The sequence below is a fragment of the Peromyscus maniculatus genome, chromosome 10, assembly GCF_049852395.1.
Source record: "Peromyscus maniculatus bairdii isolate BWxNUB_F1_BW_parent chromosome 10, HU_Pman_BW_mat_3.1, whole genome shotgun sequence".
NCBI classification, from domain to species: Eukaryota; Metazoa; Chordata; class Mammalia; order Rodentia; family Cricetidae; genus Peromyscus; species Peromyscus maniculatus.
This window is the reverse complement of record NC_134861.1, coordinates 91,203,562-91,227,045: the sequence shown is the minus strand read 5'-3', so window position 1 is coordinate 91,227,045 and position 23,484 is coordinate 91,203,562. Positions and strand designations below refer to the sequence as shown.

At 39.0% G+C, this 23,484-nt stretch overlaps 1 protein-coding gene across 2 annotated transcripts in view; it reads right to left on the bottom strand.

Moving 5' to 3' along the window:
* The window catches only part of Cfap299 (cilia and flagella associated protein 299), a 527,989-nt gene that overhangs the window by 77,299 nt on the left and 427,206 nt on the right, over positions 1 to 23,484 (bottom strand). For both annotated transcript variants that reach the window (XM_042257672.2, XM_006975367.4), the window contains exon 4: positions 6,486 to 6,628. In XM_042257672.2, the coding sequence (XP_042113606.1) occupies positions 6,486 to 6,628 (143 nt within the window). The remainder of the gene's footprint in view (positions 1 to 6,485; positions 6,629 to 23,484) is intronic.

Below are 23,484 nucleotides of genomic sequence, written 5' to 3'. Positions count from 1 at the left end.
TAGGGAGGGTGGAGATGTGTGTAGATGTGAGACAAGAAAGAAAGACTGACAGGAATCCTTCATTTAAAAATTGAAGCAGTTGCTGGGCGTTGGTGGCGCACGCCTTTAATCCCAGCACTCAGGAGGCAGAGCCAGGCGGATCTCTGTGAGTTCGAGGCCAGCCTGGGCTACCAAGTGAGTCCCAGGAAAGGCGCAAAGCTACACAGAGAAACCCTGTCTCGAAAAACCAAAAAAAAAAAAAAAAAAAAATTGAAGCAGTAATTGTCTTAAGCCTTAAAAATAATTTACCTTTAGGCATTTAAATAGAATCATATAAATATTATTAACTAGGCTATTATCTAAATACTTTAATTAGTTTTATTTCAGTTTTTTTTCATTGAAGTTCTGGAAGTACGAAGTCATCTGTAAAGTTCTATGCTATCTGTAAAAGGAGTATGGTGCAAAATCCACTGTATCTTTAAGGTAAAACACTTTTATCTTTGTAATGCATTTATATAATTTTAAGAGAAAAAAGCATAGTCTTTTGAACTTTGCAGACTAGAACAGTTTAAAATAAATAAAGCCAAAAGAAAAAAACCTGACAGATGTGCTTCCAATGTGTTGGAAATATCTCTGGGCCAACATCTCCCACCTGTAAATTTGTCATATTTGTGAAGTGCATGTCTTGAAGCTTTCCTGCTGCCTATCCTCTAAGTGACCCATCAGTGAGAGCTTTGCAGAACAGACATCTCCAGGCATTAACAAAAATTGAAAGTTAACATGGATACAGGATAAGCTATTTTTTAAAAATCAGACTATGATGACAAATAATAATATAAGTATATAATTATCCCCAAGTAGTGAACACTATATCATGCCACTGAATTTACTCTACAGTAAAATTTATTTCAGTTAAACTCTTCTTAAATCATCTCGTTAATCCTTGTATGAGCTGTATGTGTACTGAGCTCTGTTGGTTGTATATTTTAGCCTGTGATAAAGTGTAGAATTTATATGCATGCAAAACAACTTATTATTGAATATGTAAGTCTTCTTGGGAATATTGAAAGCAAAGGAATATTAAAAAAGATTATACATTCTCTGTACAAAAATATAAAATTTAGTATTACTAAATGGTAATGCAGAGTCTGGAAGCTTGCAATGATTTTCCTAACATGGAGAGAATTGCTGAAACAAGCAGAAATAAGGGTCAGGAGATAGTAATTAATTTAGATTCAGCAGCAATGAGCTTTCGTGTGTGTGTGTGTGTGTGTGTGTGTGTGTGTGTGTGTGTGTGTGTGTGCTGTGAACCTACGTGTAAGCATGTTTGCACATGCAGGCTTATATGTGAGTGGAGGGACAGAGGTGTATGAGTGCTTATGTGAATTTGACTTTTTTTTTTCTTTTTAAGCAACTAGTCCAGAGAGGCCAGGATGACGCTGGCACCAGATGATGTGGATAGACATTCTACTATGGATTCATCAGGACATATGCAGGTTTTATAGATAGTCAGGACATGCATCTGAGAATGGTGTGCCATCTCTGTCCTATTCTTTAGTTTTACATGAGCAATAATACTTAGTGCTCATCTTGTATAGAGATGCTAAAATGAGCTAAGTATTGAGAAATTCAGTTTATCTGTGAAATAATTCCAAGTAGATATTACCCCCCACCAAAAAAAAAAAAAAAAAAAAAGATGTGAACCATAGTTCAGAGGACATGAATAGATTCTAAAAGTATCCTGGGACATAACTGAGGTTCAGCAAGTCGGGGCCAATTTTCCCTTGATGACCTTTTGGCTGAAGCCATAATTATAGACCACTTTTAGTTCTGTTCAGCACTCTTCCACATACAAAGCTGTGGCACATGGTAATTCTTACTCTCAGTGACTGAAAATGAACTGCTGGTTAAGTACAAAGGGTTATTTTCTGCCAAGCTCAATGAAACGAGGAAGTGGCAAGGGTGGGTACAGGAAGGCCAACATTCTCTTGTCTCCACTGTGGACAGTAGGATTGCTTAAGGTTTTGAAAGGCAACCTCAAATTAGGCTTTGTTAAGTGAGACAGACATCTGTAAAAAAGGCCTATGACCTGACAAAGGCCAACAGGGAAAATGGCATCTTCACATGACTAATTCTCAACAGAATAGAACATTGGTTTAAAAACTCATAGTGTTTGATACCTGGTCTTGTATTTTTAGTTGTTGTGTGCAAAGGTCTCTATGTAACTTTGGGTATGCCAGTTAATGTTCCAATGGCTCTGCTTCTCCTTTTGTAAAAGAACAAAAGAAGTCTCTACTCTACAACAAGATTGTTGTAAAGAGGAAACGAAGGGATAAACATAAATTGCTTAGCAGAGTGCTCAGTTAATTTTCATTATTACTCCAAATGTCTTGTACCTTTATTCCATCTCTTCTTGTTAACCACGGTGGTGTGGCACAGTCTGGGGGAGCCTAGAAGCTTACACTAAGCCAACCCCTGTGGCTGGACAGGAGGAGTTCATGGTAGAGCTAATGGTATGACTTTGGGACAGTTATAAATGTAAACACCCAGAGGAACCTGATAACTCCCTTGTGCTGTTATTCGAACAGCCAATCCTGTTTGAATCTGGTGGAGCAATTTAGTACTAGGTGATGGTTGGGATGAGAATGAATGGGTCAGTGTGATGAGTCTTGAGTTTTTAGGAGACTCTTCAAGCCTCACATATTGAACATAATAAGATTTCATCTTTCAGAAACATAATATAATTTAAAAATACATTGTGCAACACAAAGACAAAAATAATCTGTAGCTAGCCCTCTCCCAGATGACTAAATTTATATGACTTCTTAAGAGACAGAAATAAAAAATAACCCACTGAAAAAGTGAATGAGAGAAACCTTAATAGACATTTAAAAGGAAGAAATTCTGACAGTTAGTGAAGATGTCCAGTCTGATCAGTAATCATAGTAATGAAAATGATAACCATAAGGAGCAATCATTTCTAACTTCTCATAGCAAAGACAGTCAGGATAGTGAATATTACCTCTTGGCGTAGATAAAGGCAGGGCATATCATTTATAAAGTACTTGTTTTTAGTACATGTAGGTATAACCACTTTGAGAAGCAAAATGGCATTAGCTGTATACATTCTCTATCTATCTATCTATCTATCTATCTATCTATCTATCTATCTATCTATCTATCTATCTATCTCGTGTGTGTGTGTGTGTGTGTGTGTGTGTGTGTGTGTGTGTGTGTGCATGTTTTTGTATGATATGTCACAAGGATGTGTTGAGTACAGAGGTTGATGTCGTGGTAGGTGTCTTCCTTGAGTGCTTTTCACATTATTTTTGAGACAGGTTCTCTCAATGAACCCAGAGATTGCCTGTTGGCTAGACTGGCTGGTTAGCTTAGCAAGCTCCAGGGATCTGCTTCCTTCCCTGTACAGGATGTATTATAGCTGCATGCTGCTATGACTGGATTATACATGCGTGCTGGGGATCTGAACTCTGCACTCATTCTTACGCTGTAAGCACTATACTGGTGAGGCATCTCCTTAACACATATGTAACTTTTATTAATCTTCCTTAAACATCTATAATACACCTAAGTTTGTGTGTAAATACACATATATAATTTAAATGAACTTTTCTCAACTAGGTTGATGATGTTCCCTCCAAGAGCCAAAGGCCATATTAAAAACAAAAGACAAAACAAAAATCCAATCCAACGACAGACATGAGAAGCCTTTTGGGTTGTTGGTCTGATTGTCCAAGAGACTCCCAGAACATTACAGACTATTTATGTTGCCCTTGGTTGCCCCAGAAGTGGAAGTTATGTCCCTACTGCTAAAGACACCCTGCACTTAATTTCAGACATAGGGTCCAGAGGACCCAGAGCTGGAACAAACCCAAATGCCTCCCCACTGAGGACGAGGGAGATAACCAACAGCCCTACCCAGCTCTGATGCCATGTATCACATCAAGGACCAGCACAATAACCCTATGGGTGAAGGAGTGTCATGCATACTTGGTGGAAATTGATAGCTCTCTATTCAGACTTAAGACCTGCTCAAATCAGAGGGAAACCATACCTGGTACTAGGAACCTAGCCAACTTTCCAGGGCAAGTCAAGTCACAAATCTTCGAGGAGAATCTGCAACCACAACTTTACTAAACCAGCAAGATCCCTAAGGACATTCTAAATATTTATCCTTTTACCTACAAATAAGTGTAGTCTTCACACCCCCACCCTCATCAAGGGAACTTCTCTTTGCAACAGACAGTGATCATGACAGAAAACCATAAACAATCAAAATGCAGAGTTGTGGAGCCCAGTCCCCATGTATACATCTGTCAAACAACTCCCATGGCTAAGGCTTATTGAACACTGGGGAAGAAGGGGCAGAAAGATTACAAGACCCAGAAGATCTGGAAATTTGCCATAAGATTGTGTCTCCTATGAATGTCAGAAGCTACAACCATAGCCTCACCAGCAAGACTGCCTAAACACTAGCTTCACAAGGACAACACCAATAGACATGCCACAATGGATGGGAGAAAGCCCCCGAGACTTCAACTCTAGACAAAGAACTACAGGCAAATAAGGAATGCCGAGAATGGAATAAATGGAATAAATAAAAAATGGAATACCGAGAACGTGCCCCACGGAAGGGCACACCAACTGGTTATCCAATACCAAATGGTCAGACCTGAATGGATATATACAAGTAAATTATTCAGACTAAGCAGGTTATTTTTAGGAATATATCTGTATACATGTATGCACATAATATATAAATAAAGCATATGTATGCATATATGTATGTAACAACAATTATTGAAAAAAGATGTGAACTCAAAAGGAGAGCTGTATGGGAAAGTTGGGAGAAAGGAGAGGGAAGGAAGAAATGATGTAATTATATTACAATCTCAAAAATGAAAGAATAAAGAGTGCTAACAATATCACAAGAGTGTTTAGATAACCTTCATTAGTGGACATTAAAATCTTAGGGTCAAACTTTATGGACGAATTTACCATGAATGATTAGATCAGTACAACCTAAATCTACCGATCAACTTCAAAAGATCTAAAATTGGGCAACAGGAAATACAGAGCATCTCGTTATCAAAAGTTCTCGAAGAAAAATATTGAAATTGTAGCCATTCAAGTGATTGTATAGGAAATGGGAACGTGGATAACAACAATGGGAGAATGATCGGGGAAACAAAGTGAGAGGACAGTTCACTAACAAGTCAGCAGCACAGATTGGCTGTTACAAAGTAAGGGGGCACTAGACAGAGGAGCAAACCCTTTCCTTGGTTGTTCTGATTAGGTAAACCATCTGTAATTGTTTGATTTAATCAATGAAGTATAAATAGGTACTCATCAGGTTTGATGTTTTATAATATAGAATATTCAGCTAAGTACGATAAGGTCATGGTGTTGTTAATCACAGATCTGGACAGCAGTGTTTGCAAGTGAAAGTCTGTATTGGTTTTTCTTGTAACATGAGCAAATCTGTTAAGGTGATGGGGAGTAGGGGGCCACTGGTTATAAGGGCATGGGTAGGGAAGAGGTCTGAGACATAGCTTGGATTTTACCTTTATTTTTCTTATTTGATTGATTAAACTTGCTCTCGTCTGTCATATAACACTAGAGTGTTCCTGTTAATAGGGTGGCTTGTGATATTTCAGTCCATGCATGCATGTATAATGTATTAATTGTGTTAGCTGTCACTTGTCTTCTTGAACTTCTATCCTTACTCTATGATGAGAACTACTAAAATCCTTTCTTCTAGTGTCCTGCAAGATGCATCATATTATTTTATATTTGGTTATCATACTGTACTATGCCACATAAAACATTTTACATTTTTCTAATCATAGCTTACTGCCCATGCATCAACTTTTCCTCAGATTGCCCTGCCCTTTCATAGCCTAGGGTAGTCAATACTTTGTTCCCAACATGTATGCGATCATACCATAGGACTAACACCATGAAAGGATTTTATATTTTTTTTATGACTGTATAGTATCCCACTGGATTTATGTACAATATTTTTTAAAAATCCATTCATCTATTGAGGGATGCTTAGGTTGTTTTCACCACTTGGTTATTATTGTGAACAGTGCTACAGTAAACTTGGGTGTATGGATGTCTCTTTATATGGATTCCATTCCCTTTGGAAAGATTGATGGGTCACACAGGAGCTCTATTTTTAGTTTTTAAAGGGACCTTTATACAATTTACTCTAATGGATGCACTAATTTACATTCCCACTGTGTGAGGGCTCCCTTTCTTTCCACATTCTCCTCAGCATTCCTGACATAACCAGTTTTGCTGGAGTGAAGTGCTATCTTCCTGTGGTTCTGGTTTGCAGTTCCCAGATGATTCATGACACGGACAGCTTTCCATAGCCAGACTCACATTCTTGTCCTTTGTGTGTTATCATACAGGGCTCAATATGCAATATACAATAATTCTATGTCTTTGTCCCTGAGGTGTAAGAATTGTGTACAATTTACCTCATATCCGTGGGCCTTGGAAGCAGTCTTCTTTTTCCAGTAAAGTAAACTTCAAAATCTTCAGTTTTTAGTCTGTGGGCATAATCAATATATCCTGACACTTCTTGGCCGTGAGAATTTTTGTCACGAATGAAGATCACAGTCTGGTGAGAACAAAGAACAGGAAAGGAATAGGAATAAGGTCACTTTAGTGCTTTAGCTCAGCAGAACAGAAGCTGTGGCTAGGAAGCATTGCACATGTCCATTTCAAGGGCTGTATGTTTCACCCTTATGATTCTCTCAGGTAAGACAGTGTTATCTCTCCCCCGCAGGATCCAGAGAAGCAAGAGGCCTTAGGTGCAGATGGCACATCCACAGTAACTTTGCAGTACATTATAAAAAATTCAGGCCAGCATTTCTAAGAAAATTTTATTTTAAGCATTAAAAAATATGGATTTATTTACTTACCTCTCAATCTCATTACCTTCTTTATGGTCATCTGTTTATAAGAAAACTGAGATACAGAGAGAGGCTGAGTTTCTCAGGTCTCCCAGCTATCATTCAACTCCAGGCTTGTATTTCTAACCACTATTTCTTCCTCCAAATGAACCTCTACATATCTGATATTAGAGCTATATAAATAGATTCTTAGTACCATGACAATCAAAAATTTATTTTACAAAATCAAGTATATTAAACTAAAAGAATAAGTTGCAATCTTTAACACAATTCTCATCCGTACTGATTCTTCACAAATCTATTAACCATGTTCTACGTGTTCATAATTCCTCATGGTAAAAGAATTGAGCAAATGACAGGAATGTTAGAGTACAGACCCTCCAAACTTACGTTTTGGTGATGAGAGTCATCTGGACAACAGACAATGAAAACTAAAAACCATAGAAGTGCCAGTGAATGAAAAACACAGTAGAGCTGAAGATGAGTGTCAACACAATGATGTACAGGGTAGGCTCATTTAGGGAATGAGAAAAGGCCTGAAGACACAGACTTTAAAGGAAGGACTTGAGTGATGGAATCAAGCCATGGGAAGGAGCAGGTGAAGCCCAGTGAGCAAAGAGAATCTGTGGCACAAAGGCCTAAAGCATAAATAGGCCAGTGGGCATGGTTAGAGTGTAACTTTCACCCTTAAGATCCATAAGCATTCTGCTTGAGTTTTAAGGCAAAGCTGATATAAAAATTAAAAAAAAATACTATGTTCTAACTGGAAACATATACATTTGTTTGTAAAGTGAGACAAAGTAGTGGAATTCTGTGGCAAAGTTCACTAGTTGGATAAGCCCAGGAGATCGCCTTTTCCTATCCAGCCATCACTGGGTTGTCACTTGTTGGGCCTCTGTGGCAATAAACTAACATAGTCGACCTTAGGTATCAGAGATTCCAAAAGAACAAAGCTAGAAACTTGGAGGGACATTTTCCCATTGAGTCTAAGAAAAGACTCAATGGGAAAATTGTTCCTAACAATATCCCAGCTGCAGAATGAGTGAGCAGAGCCTCGTTTCCAACCGTTGTGATTCTGCTGGGAGGTTACTTTGCCTGCCTGTTCTGGGTGTTTGGCTGCTAGGTACTGGAATCACTGTGCCGAGGAGGATTCTGCTGCAGGTTCTTGCTACAAAAATAGAGGAAGTATCTGAGAAATTAATCTCACACTCCATTGATACATCAGGATGACCTAACACTTGCTGCTGTTCCTGTGTGCAACTTGACATTATTTCAACCCACTAGTCCTTCGAGTTCCTCCATGGAGCCTGGTGGTGAGTAGGACAGATTTCTTTATGATGGGTGTTATTTTCTGTTTTTTTTTTTTTTCAGCATAAATTTTAAGTTGACATCAACCCAAACAGACTTCCTGAGACTCTGATGCTACTCAACCAATAGCTTGATTTGCAGCTGCTTCTTAAACAGGGCCACAAGTGACAACTAGTGTGTCATTAGCATTCCCAGAGGTACTGGGCCTGTCTTCATCTTCAGCACAATCCTGAGGGTAGGTCAGTCATACTGAGACATAAGAGGAGAAAGACGTTCTAATGAAGCCTTCTATTTTCAGAATGAACCTCTATACCACGAAAAAAAGTCTCTCCCCCCTCTCTCTCTCCTTACTCCTGCTCCCCACCCCCCTGTATGTGTTTGTGTGGGCACGTGTGTGTCTTTCTCCCACTGAGAAATATTTTGCCAGTAGAATGACAGATTAGATATATTACGCATTTTTTTGTGGTGAAAGCAAATAAAATTTCTAGGTCAAATCAAAAACATAACTTCTGAAATACATTGGCAAGAAAACGAGGTTGTACTTAAAATGGAAAGACCCAAAGAAGACAGCAGAGCCCTGAGCCAGCTCTGTCCTGCAGGCACCTGAGTCATGACCTCCAGCCTGTCAGAGTCGAAGCTCACTGCTCATATCTTGCCTCATGATAAATCTGGGGAATAATAAGGTTGAAAGCTCAGCGCCAACTCCTACTACAAATATACTTGCTCTCGTTCAGAGGCCCAGTACTGGGGGCTTGTACTCCTTATCTTATATAATCCCCTAAAAGTTGTAGAAGGTGGGTATGGGTGTAGGTCATGGCGTTGGGAAGGGAACTATGGCAGGGGACAAAGAGACCCCAAGGGAAGGAGAGGAGGGGAACAGAATGCATGTGACAAGAGTTCAGAAGAGGGCTAATGGGAAGGGAAGTGGCCAGCAAGAGCTGGCCAAGGGTGGGGAGGGGAGAAGGGAAGCAGGACCAGCAAGGGCAAAGCTTGAGTAAACGTGCTGTAGTAAATGCTCATTAATCTGCATGCTAATTGAAAAATAATAAAGATTGAATGATGTACAGGTAACAGTATGACCCTTGTTTTATCAGTGTGAGCACTAAGCATACTGTGATTCAGAGAGAGTAAGCATCCATGTATGCGCAGACAGCATAAGACACCTAAAGTTAGACATGGGTTGGCTTCCCACGCTGTCCATGTGCTTACTGGGTGTATAATGCACAGACAGATCTGATTTCAGGTGCTGGCTCTGCCATCGACTTGCAGTTGGACTCTGGTAAGTTACACTTTGTATGTCTCCTTTATACTAAAATGAGTTAGCCCTTGCTTCAGAAGCTGGTGTTCACATTAAACAAGCCTATTTTGATGAGCACTCAACAGTGCCTAGCCCGCAGTAACACACTAAATCAGTCGTACCTACCTGTTGTTTTTCTGACTGGTTCTGTTTCTGTGGCCACTGTGTTGAGACTGTGTTACTTATGTTAGCATCTTAAAGGTGAGGAGACAGCCTCATCACACCAGCCTCCCTTCCCTAGGTGTACATGGCTAAGGTAACAATGCATGCCTCATTTCTTTTGCTAAATTTAGTCCTTCTCAGGGAAAAATAGAAGACATTTTGAAATTTAGATATAAATATATCTTCAGCATTGCTATACATGCATAGAACAGACCCAGTTGAAGATGAAGCTGTGATACCGGCTCTTAAATAGCCAGAATAGGACATGAGCCAGAATTCGACACAAGGGTTTGTAATAAAAAAAAAAAAAAAAAAAAAAAAGAACAACTGTTTAGGTCCCCCTGCTTATATTGCTCCTCACTCTTATTCCAGTGGTATTGAGGGCACAGTTTACATAACATCAAATTCATCCTAAATTGTAAGTGCATAACTCAGTCATTTATTTCAGCAAATTCACAAAATTGTGGCTAGCAGTCCAGGTTTGGGTCATTTCCATGAAACCAAGGAGATCCTGTGGGACAATTCACTAACATCCCCATCCCACCAGCCTCAGAAGTCATGAATGCACTTGCTGTCTATCAATTACCTTTTCTGCATTTTCATAGAAATGAAATCATCAATAAATAAACAGATCTTTTCACTCTAATACCATTTTATTTTTTGGTTTTTCAAGACATGGTTTCTCTGTGTGACAGCTCTGGCTGTCCTGGAACTCATTTTGTACACCAGGGTGGTCTTGAACTCACAGAGAAGCACCTGCCTCTGCCAAGTGCTGGGATTAAAGGCATGGGCCATCAACACCCAGTTTTGTAATACCATTTTTTAAAATCACAGTTAATTTCCCAAAAGATATCTAAAAGCTATACCTTTTATAGTAAAGGGCTCCATTACATGATGTTACATTTATAACAAAAATTCAAAATGTACATTTTCATTAGAACTCTTAACTCTCTCTAGAATTGGCCAAAGTAGAAGCACAAATGCATGGAGGCTAAATGTCACTTTGGAAGCTGCACACAATGACCTGAATTTCCTATCCACCTAGTCAGAGAAAACTGGTTTTTAATTAACCACTAATATAAAGCAGGAGATAGGTCTGTCTGTCTGTATCTCCAGTGTGACAAGCCATTGAAAAATATCTGTGTATGTTCATTCCTGATATAGAAGTGGGGTTTTGGACACAGAAGTGGGAGTGTAGAGTCCGAGGTGTCAGTGACAGTCTGTAACCTCAAAAGCAAACAGGTGTTAAATGAAAAGACTCCCAGAGCGAATACTTAGATCCTCCTGGCATTTTGTATATTGGAAAAAGATGAATTAAAGTAAAATTTAGTCTGTTCATGTATCATGTAGATCTTTGGCTGCTTGTCTTTTCCCAGAAGTGGATTAAAATACAATCTCATAAACTTGTTATAAGCCGGGGACATGTGTTGCCTAGTTTCTCCTGCCAACTACTAATGAGGAGATATGAACCTGATACAGCGAAATGGGACTGAGAGGCCAGGGGAGCCAGAGTCACAGGGACGGAGCAGAACACAAAGGCGAGCTTAGCCGCACACTTCAGGGCTGATGACCAGTGCGGGGTGTCTGTGCCACCCCTCGGGGACCACCACCGCCTCACACAGAAGAATGTAGGAATGTTCCTCTGGGACTTTACGACTGAGGAATGTGCTAATGAATCATTAGTTGAGGAGCGTATTTTCTTCAACTCAAAAGAGAAAAGACTTTTGCTGATGCAGTCATAGTTCTTCGGGGATCAGAACTGCTTTTCAACGTTTTGAAAGGACTGACAGAATAAATTTCTTCGAAACAGATTACTCTATGACATTTCTGTGTTGATAATTGTTTTTTAATTCTATGTTCTTTGACTGACTCGAATGGCTGTGTATAGTCTCATTATTCACACACATCTTGGGGCTGTTGGAAACAGCATTTCCTCTTCCCTCTTGCAAGCAGGCTCAGAAGGACCACACTGTTTTCCATATCCAGTTGGCCAAAAGAGCTCACAGTCTAGTCCAGATTTCAGAGGCAGGGAGAGTGACTTCATCCTCTCTTGGCGGGAATGCTGCTGAGGGGCGCTGCAAAGGGGAGAGGCTGGAGGAGCACTGTGGCCATTTTTGCAAGTAGTGCAATCCACTAAGAGTGTCACATGTAGCTCACTTGTTCGCTTGCAACAATTGAAGGTTTGCTTTCCAAGGGAAATCGTTGATGTTAGTTTTCCATTTTGGTCTGTAAGATATGTCCATATTCAAAAAGTTCTTATGTTTGTGTATTTTGAAGTACCTGTGAGGAAAATAATTCTTTAAGACCACTTGCCCTCACCATTAGAATTCCAAATGGTCTGGAGGTTTGAGTGAATGAAAATAACATGCAAAAATACATAAGGAATTTTTACTCATATAAACTCTAAATGCTAGAAATTAAAAAAAATGAGATGGTCAAATTTATATGTAAACTGAGATTTACTTTTAAAATCTAAATTATAAACTAAAGACCCTTCAGTGGAGGTCACCATGTGTTGATCCAACCCAAATGTCTATGCAAAAGTAAGTTTTAGTTCCCCAAGTAAGAAGCATTAGCTATTTATTGCACATATAACCTTCATGCACCCTATGCTTTTCACTAAGACAAAGATTTCTCCAAATATTTTCATGAAAAGGCTTGTCGAAAGTAATGTTTCAAAAGCTAAACCGAGATGATACTGCAAAGGAAAGGTTACTGTAAAATGAATATTGAAGTTCTAAGCTCAATACCAATGAAGTATTTTTATTACTTAAAGTATTTCTTTGAAGAGTAAACATTTACAGGGCTGGGGAGATAGCTCAGTGAGTCAAGTTCTTATTGTACAAGGCTGAAGACAGGAGTTTGGTCCTCCGTGGCCATATACATTCCAGGCAAGTGAGGCAGGCCGTGCACAGTCTTAGTGCTTCTGAGGCAGAGACAGTTTCCTGGGCAAGCTGGCTAGCCAAGATATGCCAAATCAGTGAGCTCTGTCATAGTCAAATAAAAGATGTGCCTCAGTATATAAAGTAAGGAGCAATTGATGAAAACACCCAATATCAACACACACACACACACACACACACACACACACCTGCACACACATGCCCCAAATGCAATAGACATACACACATGCACGTATGCAATACATGCACAAGAAATATAATAAATGACTATGAGAAAAAAGACAATTATGAAAAGAATGCATAAATAGTAGATTTTGCTTTATTGCAAAGAATGAAGTTAGAATATAAAATCATATATCATTGGTACAAGGATTGGTGGGTGAAAGGAATGCATATACATAGGTATATGTATAGTATAAGTGCTTTTCAACAGGACAACTTTTGTGCCTTTTATGAGCAACTACTCTTTCTTAAAAGCATGCACCCCCAAAATCTTGCTAGTAATCATACCACATTAAACCTTCCAGCTCCTTGATTTCTAGTTTGCATACTCTAGAGACTCCAAACCAAGAATTCTTTCAGCACCTTGGGGAACTCATCCATCAGGCCACTGTTTCACCATGAATCATTCTATGTGCTGTTTCTCTTCACTCCGTGTGGATGCCACAGTGCCACAGCAAGTTGCATGTGCAGAGCATTTCAAATACACTTGAGCAATCCTGAATACTCATTGAAAGATTCCAACACTATTTCAACCCTACTTCCCCTTTATTCTGTTTTTGCACAGAATAATTAAGATAAATATGGGCAAAAACTATTATTATTAGTTTTAGTGCAGGTTAATAATCATTAACTTGGGTAGACCTCATAATTCTTGTAAAATAATTGGCCATAATACATTTATTCTGTCTCTTAAAGCTTAAATTTTATGTTTTCTCTCATCAAACTTTTTGCAATGAATTTTCTTGTTTGTTTGTTTGTTTTTCTGAGAGAAGTCAGAATCACCTCATTGTCCTCCTCAAAAATCCACTAGCTCGGTGTTCTTCCTTCCACACGAGTATAAAAACTGAAATATATAGGCTTCCTATATACGTTTGCCTGGGCTTTTTAATAGTTGGCCACATTTCTTCACTTGTTTCTCTTGAATTGTAGTTTTTTTTTCTTCTATGAGGTCTTTTATATAAGATTCTGTAATAGCTACTGTTTTAAAGAGAAACAGTAAATTATGGTCCCAGATGTCTTTTTCTCTTTACAGGAAATTCATATTTTTTTAGTCACAAAAACCAATCTTTTTTTGACCATTTTACTAAAATGGTTCTAACAACATTTATCCTTTCTTTAAAAATCATCATGACAGTCAATTCTCAATGTTCACTTGACTCAATTTCCATGGCATTTGATTTCACTGTTAGCCCACCCCTTTGTAAAGCATGTTGCTCACAGGTTTTGGTGTCCTCCCAGGTCCCCATGAGCATGCTATGCTTTATCCCTTCCTTCTTCTTTATTGGCTTCTCCTGTTCCTCGTAATCCAGAAGTGTTGGAGTCTCCAGGGCTTAGGTTCTCTCCTTTTCTGTGTCTTGATTCATCCACTGACTGATCTTAGGCAGAATCACAGCTTTAAGGATGAGCTCTTACTCTTCCACGCTCTTCATACTTGGCGTTCACCTCTTAGAGTTGACACACGCATCTCATATCACCCTCTGCAAGACTCTGTCTTCTCTTTCACCATCTTTGTCAAACCTTTCTTCTCTAAGGAAAAGACGACACTATACCCAGTTGTTTCAGCCCAAAGCCAGGTGCTTTGATTTATTACTTCTCATCACACCCCACACCCATCCTAATTTGTTGACAAGTTCTGCCTCTACCGTGGCACACATACTAGACTTGCCTAAGTTACTCCTCCATCACCCCTAAACCTCTTTCTAGCACTCAATATGACTAGCCATTGGAGAAATAATCCTACTGCTGTATATATACACACACACACACACACACATATATACATACATATATATGTATACATACATACATACACACACATATACATATATTTGCTTTTTTCTGTGTATATCCCAGACTAGCCTAAAACCCATTGTGTAATCCAAGTTTGCCTTAAATTCATGATCCAGGCCAGGCAGTGGTGGCACACACCTTTAATCCCAGCACTCAGGAGGTAGAGCCAGGAGGAGTGAGACCCAGGACAAAACTACACAGAGAAACCATGTCTTGAAAAAAAAAAATCATGATCCAGCCCTTCCTTAGGCTCTGAGTGCTAGAAATGCAGGCAAGCACAACCAGGCCTGATTTGGTGTGCCCTTTTGTATGGTATTTTCTCAGACAAAAATAGTCTTTTTTGGAGTTTTTCAAGTTTGATCTATCACATCATTCTAACGAAAATAACAAATATATTTTAGTCTCTGTCACTTTGCCATATGCTGGTCTCCGGCACAGCTCTGTCTAGCTGGTATTTACTTCCTTAGCTTTGACGCTTTCCTTTATTCTCCTTGGATTGTAGGGTCCATAAAATGAAAAATTTTATGATTTTCAGTAAATACCTGCTAAATGAATGAATTTGTGGAATTCCTAGGGTGGAGCATTTGATTGTGTTCTAGGCTGCTGGATTTTATTTAGCACAAGGAGAGAAAGAGAGTATGGCACTGATTATACCCCCAACACCTTTTCAACTGCGACAGAGGAAAAGCCCATTGGGAAATGAGAGAAACAATTTTTTCTCTTTTTTTTGTGAAATCTTGAGACATTTACCTGTTTAAAGCAATGGAGAATTGGGCTCTAATTTGAGAAGACTATGGCATTGGGGCACTTCCTCAAGCTGATGATGCCCACTCTGCTTTGATTAGTTGAAAAACAGAACCAAACAGCATTTGCCATGGAGGCATTTTTTATGTTCAAACTTCTCTATATATTCCCCCTCCCTCCCTTTTATCACCTCCCCTCCCTTTCTTCATTTTACCCAATGGTTTCCAGTATTTACCACGCTTTATGTTCATCTTGTAAAACAGGTTGCGGTGGCCTACCCCAGAGCTCCTGACTCAGTTGATGTGGACGGACAGTGACCCGAAGTCTGCATGCACTTCAAGCAGGTCGGGGCATTAGTGATTCTCCTGTTTGGGAGCATCCTGAGACACACAGCCTTCTTTTAAGGGGCTTATGTCTCGGTGCTGACTTGGAACAGGAAACCCAGTGCCCCTTATCATTAGTTCTTGGATGAAGTAGAGATTTTCAGCCTCCACAGAGAAGGATTTCAGAGATCTCAGTGACAGGCAGACTCACATCTCTCCACGCTTTTGCAGGGATTAATCTGTTTGTGTTTGCTTTTGTGGTCCTTCTTATGATTATTAGAGAGGGACGCAAAGCATTAAGCAAGCACCAGGATAGTCTATCAGAATCAGACTCTAAAGGGGAGAACTTAAGTAGGCCTAAAAGAAAGAAAGAAAAGAATAAAGAAGAGGAAAATAAAGAAAATAAACCAGAAAAGGAAGAAAATTCAGAAAAGAAAGGGAACCCTTTGTATCTAGTATTAGAGGAATTTGTAAAACTTGATTTATCTGATAATGAATTAGATTCAGATGAGGAGGAAAATTTAGAGAAAGCCACCGCTGAATATGAGGAAGAGAGATACGGGTGGCGGCGGCGGCCTCCTCCTTATAATGTTTCTCCACGCTTTGAGCTACAAGTGGGCTAAAGGTGTTCCCCCAAACCAGCATCTTCTAGCTGCTGGGATCTGTGAATGGCTCCATACATTGTAAAGTCTTTGTACGTGCAATGATAGGAAGCGTCTTGGAGTAATGAGACTGTCTTTGTTCTTGCTTCAGGGGCACCATTGTAGGAATGGCAAAGGGAAGTGAGAAACAGGTAAACCAGTTAGCACTTGGATTTGTTTTTGGGGTTGGCAACAATTAGAACCATGAATACTTCCCCTCCTCTCACTGGAAAGTACATATATCAGCCTCAGCTCAGCCTCAGCTTTTTTTTTTTTTTAAATACAATTATTCTTTGTTTTTCAGTGAGTCAAAATGCAACCCTTTTTTGTGAATGACATTCAGACAGACAGAGGGAGGAGCACTTTCTGTGTGTCTTCACGTGGCCATGACAGCACCTGCCTGTGTTTTCCTCCTCCTCGCTGCTTGGTTCCTTTATGTCTGTAGTTCTGAGAGATTTCTCAGTAGATAGGCCTATTTACTTAATTCCTCACCTATTATAATTCTGAGGTTGACAAAGCAGTTTATACTAAGCCTGATGTCCTAACTACACTTTGGCTTTTATGTATAATTAATTATACTATTCAATATTTATAATACTTGTCTACAATGAATATGTGACTAACTCTAAGATATATATATGCAAGTGACTAAAATTTCTCACTCCACTGTTTCCTGCTTGAGTTTAATGGATTGACATGAAATTGTCAACTTAACAATAGTGTGATTTATAACCTGTGATTTTGTAAGTCAGAAACCTGGCATGGGTCTTACTACATTAAAATCAAAATGCCATGGTCCAATTCCTGCCTACAGGCTCCTGGAGGAAATAGCTCCTTTCCTCCCTTGTCTAGTTTCTCGAGGTTGCCCACATGCCTTGGCTCATGGAGGTTTTCCTTCATATTCAGAGCCAGCAACAGAATCTCTATCTGGCCCCCTCTTAGCTTCCCTATTTGATATCAACTGGGAAATGTTTCCCTCTTGTTTTTGTTTGTTTGTTTTTGTTTTGTTTTTTTTCTTTTTTTTTGAGACAGGGTATCTAGCTCTGGCTGTCCTGGAACTTACAGAGATCTATCGACCTCTGTTTCCCTTAGTGCTGGGATTCAAGGCTTTGGCCCCACCTGGCACATTTTTCCTCTTCTAAGGACTTGAACAGTTTCACTAAGTTGACCCAGGTACTCCAGCACAAGCTTTAGATTTCAAGGTACTTAACTTGAAGCCTCTCTTTGGAATCGCTGTTTCTAAAGAAGGTGGCAATCACGTGTGCAGGAGGTGAGTACGTGAGCACCGATGCGAGGTGTTACCTTCCTGCATTGCCGGCCATCATCTGTCCTGTTCTGCAATCTGTGTTTGATGATCTGAGATTCTAATGTCTCATACCTAACTTAACAGAACATTCCAGGGGCTAGGAAGGTCAGATTTGCTTCCCTGTCCTTCAAGCCTTCCTAAGTAGCCCAGCCATGTCAGCCACTGCTGTGTTTTCTCTCTGTGAAATAGACCCCAGCAATTTCTTTCTTATATATGCCACTGGAGAATACTGCAGCTAAAATAAGAAAATGGAAGGTAAAATGCTTATGTAAACCTGGGCTTCTATTTGTGGTTACCTCCATTTATAGTTTAACAACATCCCCAAAGGAACAAATGGTTTATGTTTTACTTTTTGGCACTCTGCACTAACTCCTATCCCAAATACACCCAAGTACCAAAAGCACCAGCTCCACTTCACACTGTGATCCCCAGCTCTGCTTCACACCGTGATCCCCAGCTCTGCTTCACACCGTGATCCCCAGCTCTGCTTCACACTGTGATCCCCAGCTCTGCTTCACACCGTGATCCCCAGCTCTGCTTCACACCGTGATCCCCAGCTCTGCTTCACACCGTGATCCCCAGCTCTGCCTCACACCGTGATCCCCAGCTCTGCTTCACACCTTGACATCACAGCTCTGCTTCATTCACACCTTGACATCACAGCTCTTCTTCACACAGGGACCCCACAGTGTTCATTTGCTTTCTAAGGTGCCAAGACCTTAGAGTCTCTAGGAAACCCCCCAAAAAGAGACAGAGGTCTTGGAAAGACAGCTAGTCTTCCTCTAGAACTTGATGCAAGAAGATTCTGTATGCCATACTGAGCTGGGGTGAGTTGTAATGAGATATTTTTATGAAAACCCTTATCGTATAGGCTTATTAAATTTATTGGCTTAACTCCACAAAATTGAAAACATCCAACAATGACTCGTTTTGCTCTCTATGTTAATAAAAAGGATTATTTTCATGAAAAATTCATATATTTGACATTTAATGTATCACAATCAAAAATATGAACTAGATGGTATTTATTGTGGTCTGCTGAAGTGTAGTGCTAATATCTTCACTATCTCTGTAAAACTGCTTATCATGTTGACAGGTGTGAGGATATTGGGTAAGCAAGTTGTAGGGGCAGATTGGTTGGTATTTTAAGCTGACATCCTTGAAAGTACAAAAGTATTCAGCCTTCACAATAAATACTACAGGGTTATTTTGATTTAATTATCACAGTTAAAACAAAAGTATGTTGCAGATAACAAAGATAACTAATTTATTTTTTATCTGTAGATCACATTGTTCTATTTGCCCATGGCCCTTAAGCCACAGCCAGCCTGCTTTGGATTACAGAGACTCTGGGAAGAAAGTCGGCTCTTTTTATCTGATGCTTAGTCTCAGGGTTTGTTTTGATTTTTTTTTTTTTTAACTAGCATGATGCATAAGATTTTTGAGTTGGCTAAAGATCCTTCCGGACTTAGAAGCAAAGGAAAGAGGGGATTAAGATGATCTTATTTTAATTTAATCTTTATTAAGCACACAAGCTATTCCAGAATTATTGGGAAACATCAAACTAGAATATCCTCAGGACAGTCGGTTTTGCCCATTATGTTTTAAGAAAAACCATTCAATGTCCCAGAAGTCCTGTTCCCTTATAAAGGAGGTGACTAAGTCTCATTGAGAACAACTGTTTATCTCTGCTCACGTTTGGTTAATGGGAAACTGGCTGTGGTAGACTTTGATGTTTCATTCCCACCCTGTCCAGATTCTTTGCACTCACCAAACTGCCATTTGTGATAGCTGAGTATCTCCAAGAATAATGAATATTTAATCATATACTAGAATGTCAGAAGGTGTAGACAGGAATAGTATCTTGTTTCTTCACACTTACAACAACACCGTATAAATGCATAATGTTCTGAGCAGTTGAATTATTGGCCAGTGCTCGTTTCTCTCTATCACCAGCCATGAGGAGTTAGTACATCTTTGATAGCAAGCCCCTCAGCTAGAGGCCATACAATTCCACTTGCCTTGAGTGTGTACTCTTGCTGTCAAGGTCTTGTCATGTTTGGAGTGGCCATATCAGTTTCCCTGGACAAAGATCATTTAACAACCCTTTAATTTGATGTTACAATGCCACTCCACGCCGTTGTCACTATAAGCCAGCCTATCTTTCTATAGGCTAGACAATTTTCCATCTTGGCACGGTTTAAAATATAAAACATTAGTTTGTGTGTGTGTGGGGGGGGTGTGTGCATATGTGTATAATATGTGTGTATGTTTCCCATTATGTGACATATGCATGGAAATCAGGACCATTCTGTAAAACAAATTTTCTTCTTCTGCCTTTCTGTGGGTACCAGGGATTGGGTCACCAGGCTTGGCAAATGCCTTTTCCCACATGAGTCATCTAGCCAGAGCCCTGTCGTAGCTCTATGAAATGTGCTCTTCAGTGTTGTAGGAATTCATTCTGTTCAGCCAGGACTCAGCAACTGGATCGGCAGCTGCATCTTGCTTTTTCTGTATCAGTGCGTGTATTATCCCCATTTAACACTTCAATAAATTTTTGAAATCCTTTAACAGACTCTTGTGGATTCACTTATCAAGTGGCACCCAACATGGGGCAAGAATTCAAAAACCTGAGATTGAGAGTCTCATGCTCTAATGACTGAGCTAGCCAGGCTTTTGGAATAGAAAAAAAAAAAAAGGATGGTAGATAGGATGGAATAATAAGGTAGATTATTATATCTACTTGTAAATTAAATTAGCAACTATCAGCTTTAAATAATTTGCATTGGTATAAATTCTTGTATATTGATACAAATGTAAAATTATTTTTTTCTATTCCCATTTAAACTATCTTTGAAGTTAAACGAAGACAGTGCAATGTGTACCAAGTTATTATTATTTACCAAGATTTAGTAAATAATGATAGTAAGAGTGTTGATACACGTTAAAGCAACAGGAAAATTAGGAGAAGGAAAGAAAATAGGAGAGAGAAATAAATAAATAGGAGGAGATAAAATAGCACTAGTGAGTGAAAATAGAAAAAGATGAAGAAAGGCCACTTAAAACAATACCATGTGAGGCAGAGAGGTGCCCGGACTCAAATTAGCCCATACCCTATGTGACAGATCGTCTCAGAATGGGATAGGACAGGACAAAGCTGAAATACAACATTAGGTATTACTAAATAAGGGACATATAAAAGTAAAGGAAAGAGAACTGAGTACAAAATTTTTCTCTATGTAGTTACTCTCCTAGGTACAATGGGAGGGTATCTATCTATCTATCTATCTATCTATCTATCTATCTATCTATCTATCTATCTATTTGTTCACTCCTCTTACTACTTAGTATCGTTCAATAGAAGAAGGTCCTTCATGTTTTCTCATTTCCTATGTTGTTTGCCCAGCAAGCACAGATACAGAGTTTGGGTTGGGCTGTGGTTTTTTGTTACTTTAGGCATTTTCCTAACTCTAGGTACTGCATAGGCACTGGCATGCTTTGGACTTTGGCACCTGGAAGTTCATGTCACTGTTTGTCTTTCTTCTAGGGAGATAGTGAATGTCCTTCCAACTGTAGTTCAGAACAGATGTTGACCACATAGTAACTTTGTGTCTCTGGCTGAGTATTCCTCTTATATCTAAAAGGTTCTTCAGAGCAGATTTCAGTGTATATGTAGTCCTCTGGCATTTGTCTTGCATTCCTAGAATGGGTCATGGGTCATGTAGGCAGAGATTTTTACATCTAGAGTCACCTAGTGGCTGATTCAACAATAGTTGTTTTTTTTTTCTTTTAAATGACTCCGTGCTCCAGCTCCAGCCAAATGCTGAGAAGCAAGGATTTTCTTTGTAAGTCTATGTTATGCAGATACCAAGATTCTTGTTTAGTTGGACTGCAGACCTGCTCAGTGCAACAGTTCACTGTTGGTTATATTTTTGAGTCTCTTTTTCCTATTGTTTCTCTCTGTCCTCTGATAGCACATTTGTGGTCTGACTTTGTTCCTTATTCGTATACATATTCTCATCTCTCCCCAAAGCCCTGGCGTTCCCTCTCCCTCTCCATCTTTGAAAGTATCTAGTACTGAGGGTATAGCATTTGTTTCTGTGGTTCTTTGTCTTCATCCATCTGCAGTGACACTCACTCCACACTGGGGGCCGAACACTCCCTGTTTGGGGCTGAGTCCTACGGAGTCTACTCTGGAGTCCTTCACCTTTTGCCCTGCTTCTAAAGTTTCCATTCTTTCTTTGGTACTGAAACCAGTGACTTTCCACCATCGGGGGATGGCTGCTCTCCAACTCTCCTTGGCTTATTCCCCAGAGATTCTAGCTGTAAATGCATGGTTGTCATGTACCATCTTCCGAGGCCTGTCTTTATAAGGTTTAAATTTTTATGTTGTGACTAAGTTAGGCATGACATGTATGGATTTTGATGTTCTTAATTAAATCATGAATTACTCAATACCCTGTGGTTTTTTCCCCCCAGTAATTATTGAAGTAAACACACTGCGATGTGCTCATATAAACACCACAAAGTTGTAACAGAGAAGTGTTCAGCATTGCCTGTCGTTTTTTCATTTGAAAGTTTTCTTATAAAGTATAGATGAACATTAAATTCTACATTTCAGAAACAGCATGGTTTCCAAGCATATGTTTTTTCTAAACCCCAAACAACTAAATGTTATTTGTAAATTCAGATGCGTTGGAAAGATCTAAGTGGGATTTCCCCTAAATCTAAAGAATTTTAAAGTCTAAATAATGTCATAGGAAAACATTAGTTACTCTGATCCCTAACATAATTATATGACAAGCTTTCAAAGTTCATTCCAATGAATGAAGTAAGGAACTTGCTATAGGAATCTACAAGTTAGAGAAAAAAAGAACTTGCCCTGTACTTTGAATAAGAGATCCAAGTAATTAAACAGGGAAAACAAAATGATAATTTAAGCTATTCCTTTACTCTATACACAATCTTGTGTTAAGGGGCAGAATGAGCTTTCATAGCTCCATTAGGTTCCTACTTCACACATAGAACTGAGAACATGCCCCCAAGAGAATGTGCTTACTGTCAAAGCAACAATTATAGAACCCAGTTGGAGACTTTTTCCATTCATATGGAAATGAAAATTTTATACTGGTTGAATAGAACAAACACTTGAATTAATAAATATTCATGGCTCTGACTTGACCACTTAGTATATTTAAGTCCTTAGATAAATATAATTTGTGTTTTTCTGATGTGATTAAAAAGTGGGACCAGGAATAGCTAGTTTAGTTATAATACATACAAAGAATACAAAGAAATGCCTATCACATGAACATTACCAATAAATTATGATTTGTTTATTAGTTATTTATTTGGTATAGTATATTACTACTTCTTGCCTTCTATCATATAAGTGACTCCTACTCATTTTAAAGTATGGTAAGAGAAAGGTATTTTGTTCTTTTACTTATTTATCCAGTAAACATTAGTGCATGGTTCCTCTGTGCTAGGCACATCACTTGTCTGTAGGTGTCAAGATAAATGATAACCTTCCTGATGAGAAGCAGTTCAGAAAATTATAGAGCCATGAAACAGTGAAGAAACAAGCAAAATACAGTGTTACTGGCTTTCAGGAAAGACCTACAAGATGGGTCTTAGGAAGATGCAAGAATTGGTCCATAAAATTCTTCAAGATGATAAATTTCAAAGAATAAGAAAAAATGATAAATGATAAAAGAGAAGATGTCTCTTCTATGATTCTAGATGGAGAACTAGTCTCTCCTTTTTCAACAGATTGTGTACCATGAGATCAAGCTCTTATTTTACTATTATATTGTTCACGTGAAGGACAATACTTGGTACAGTATAGTCTCAGTAAACATTGA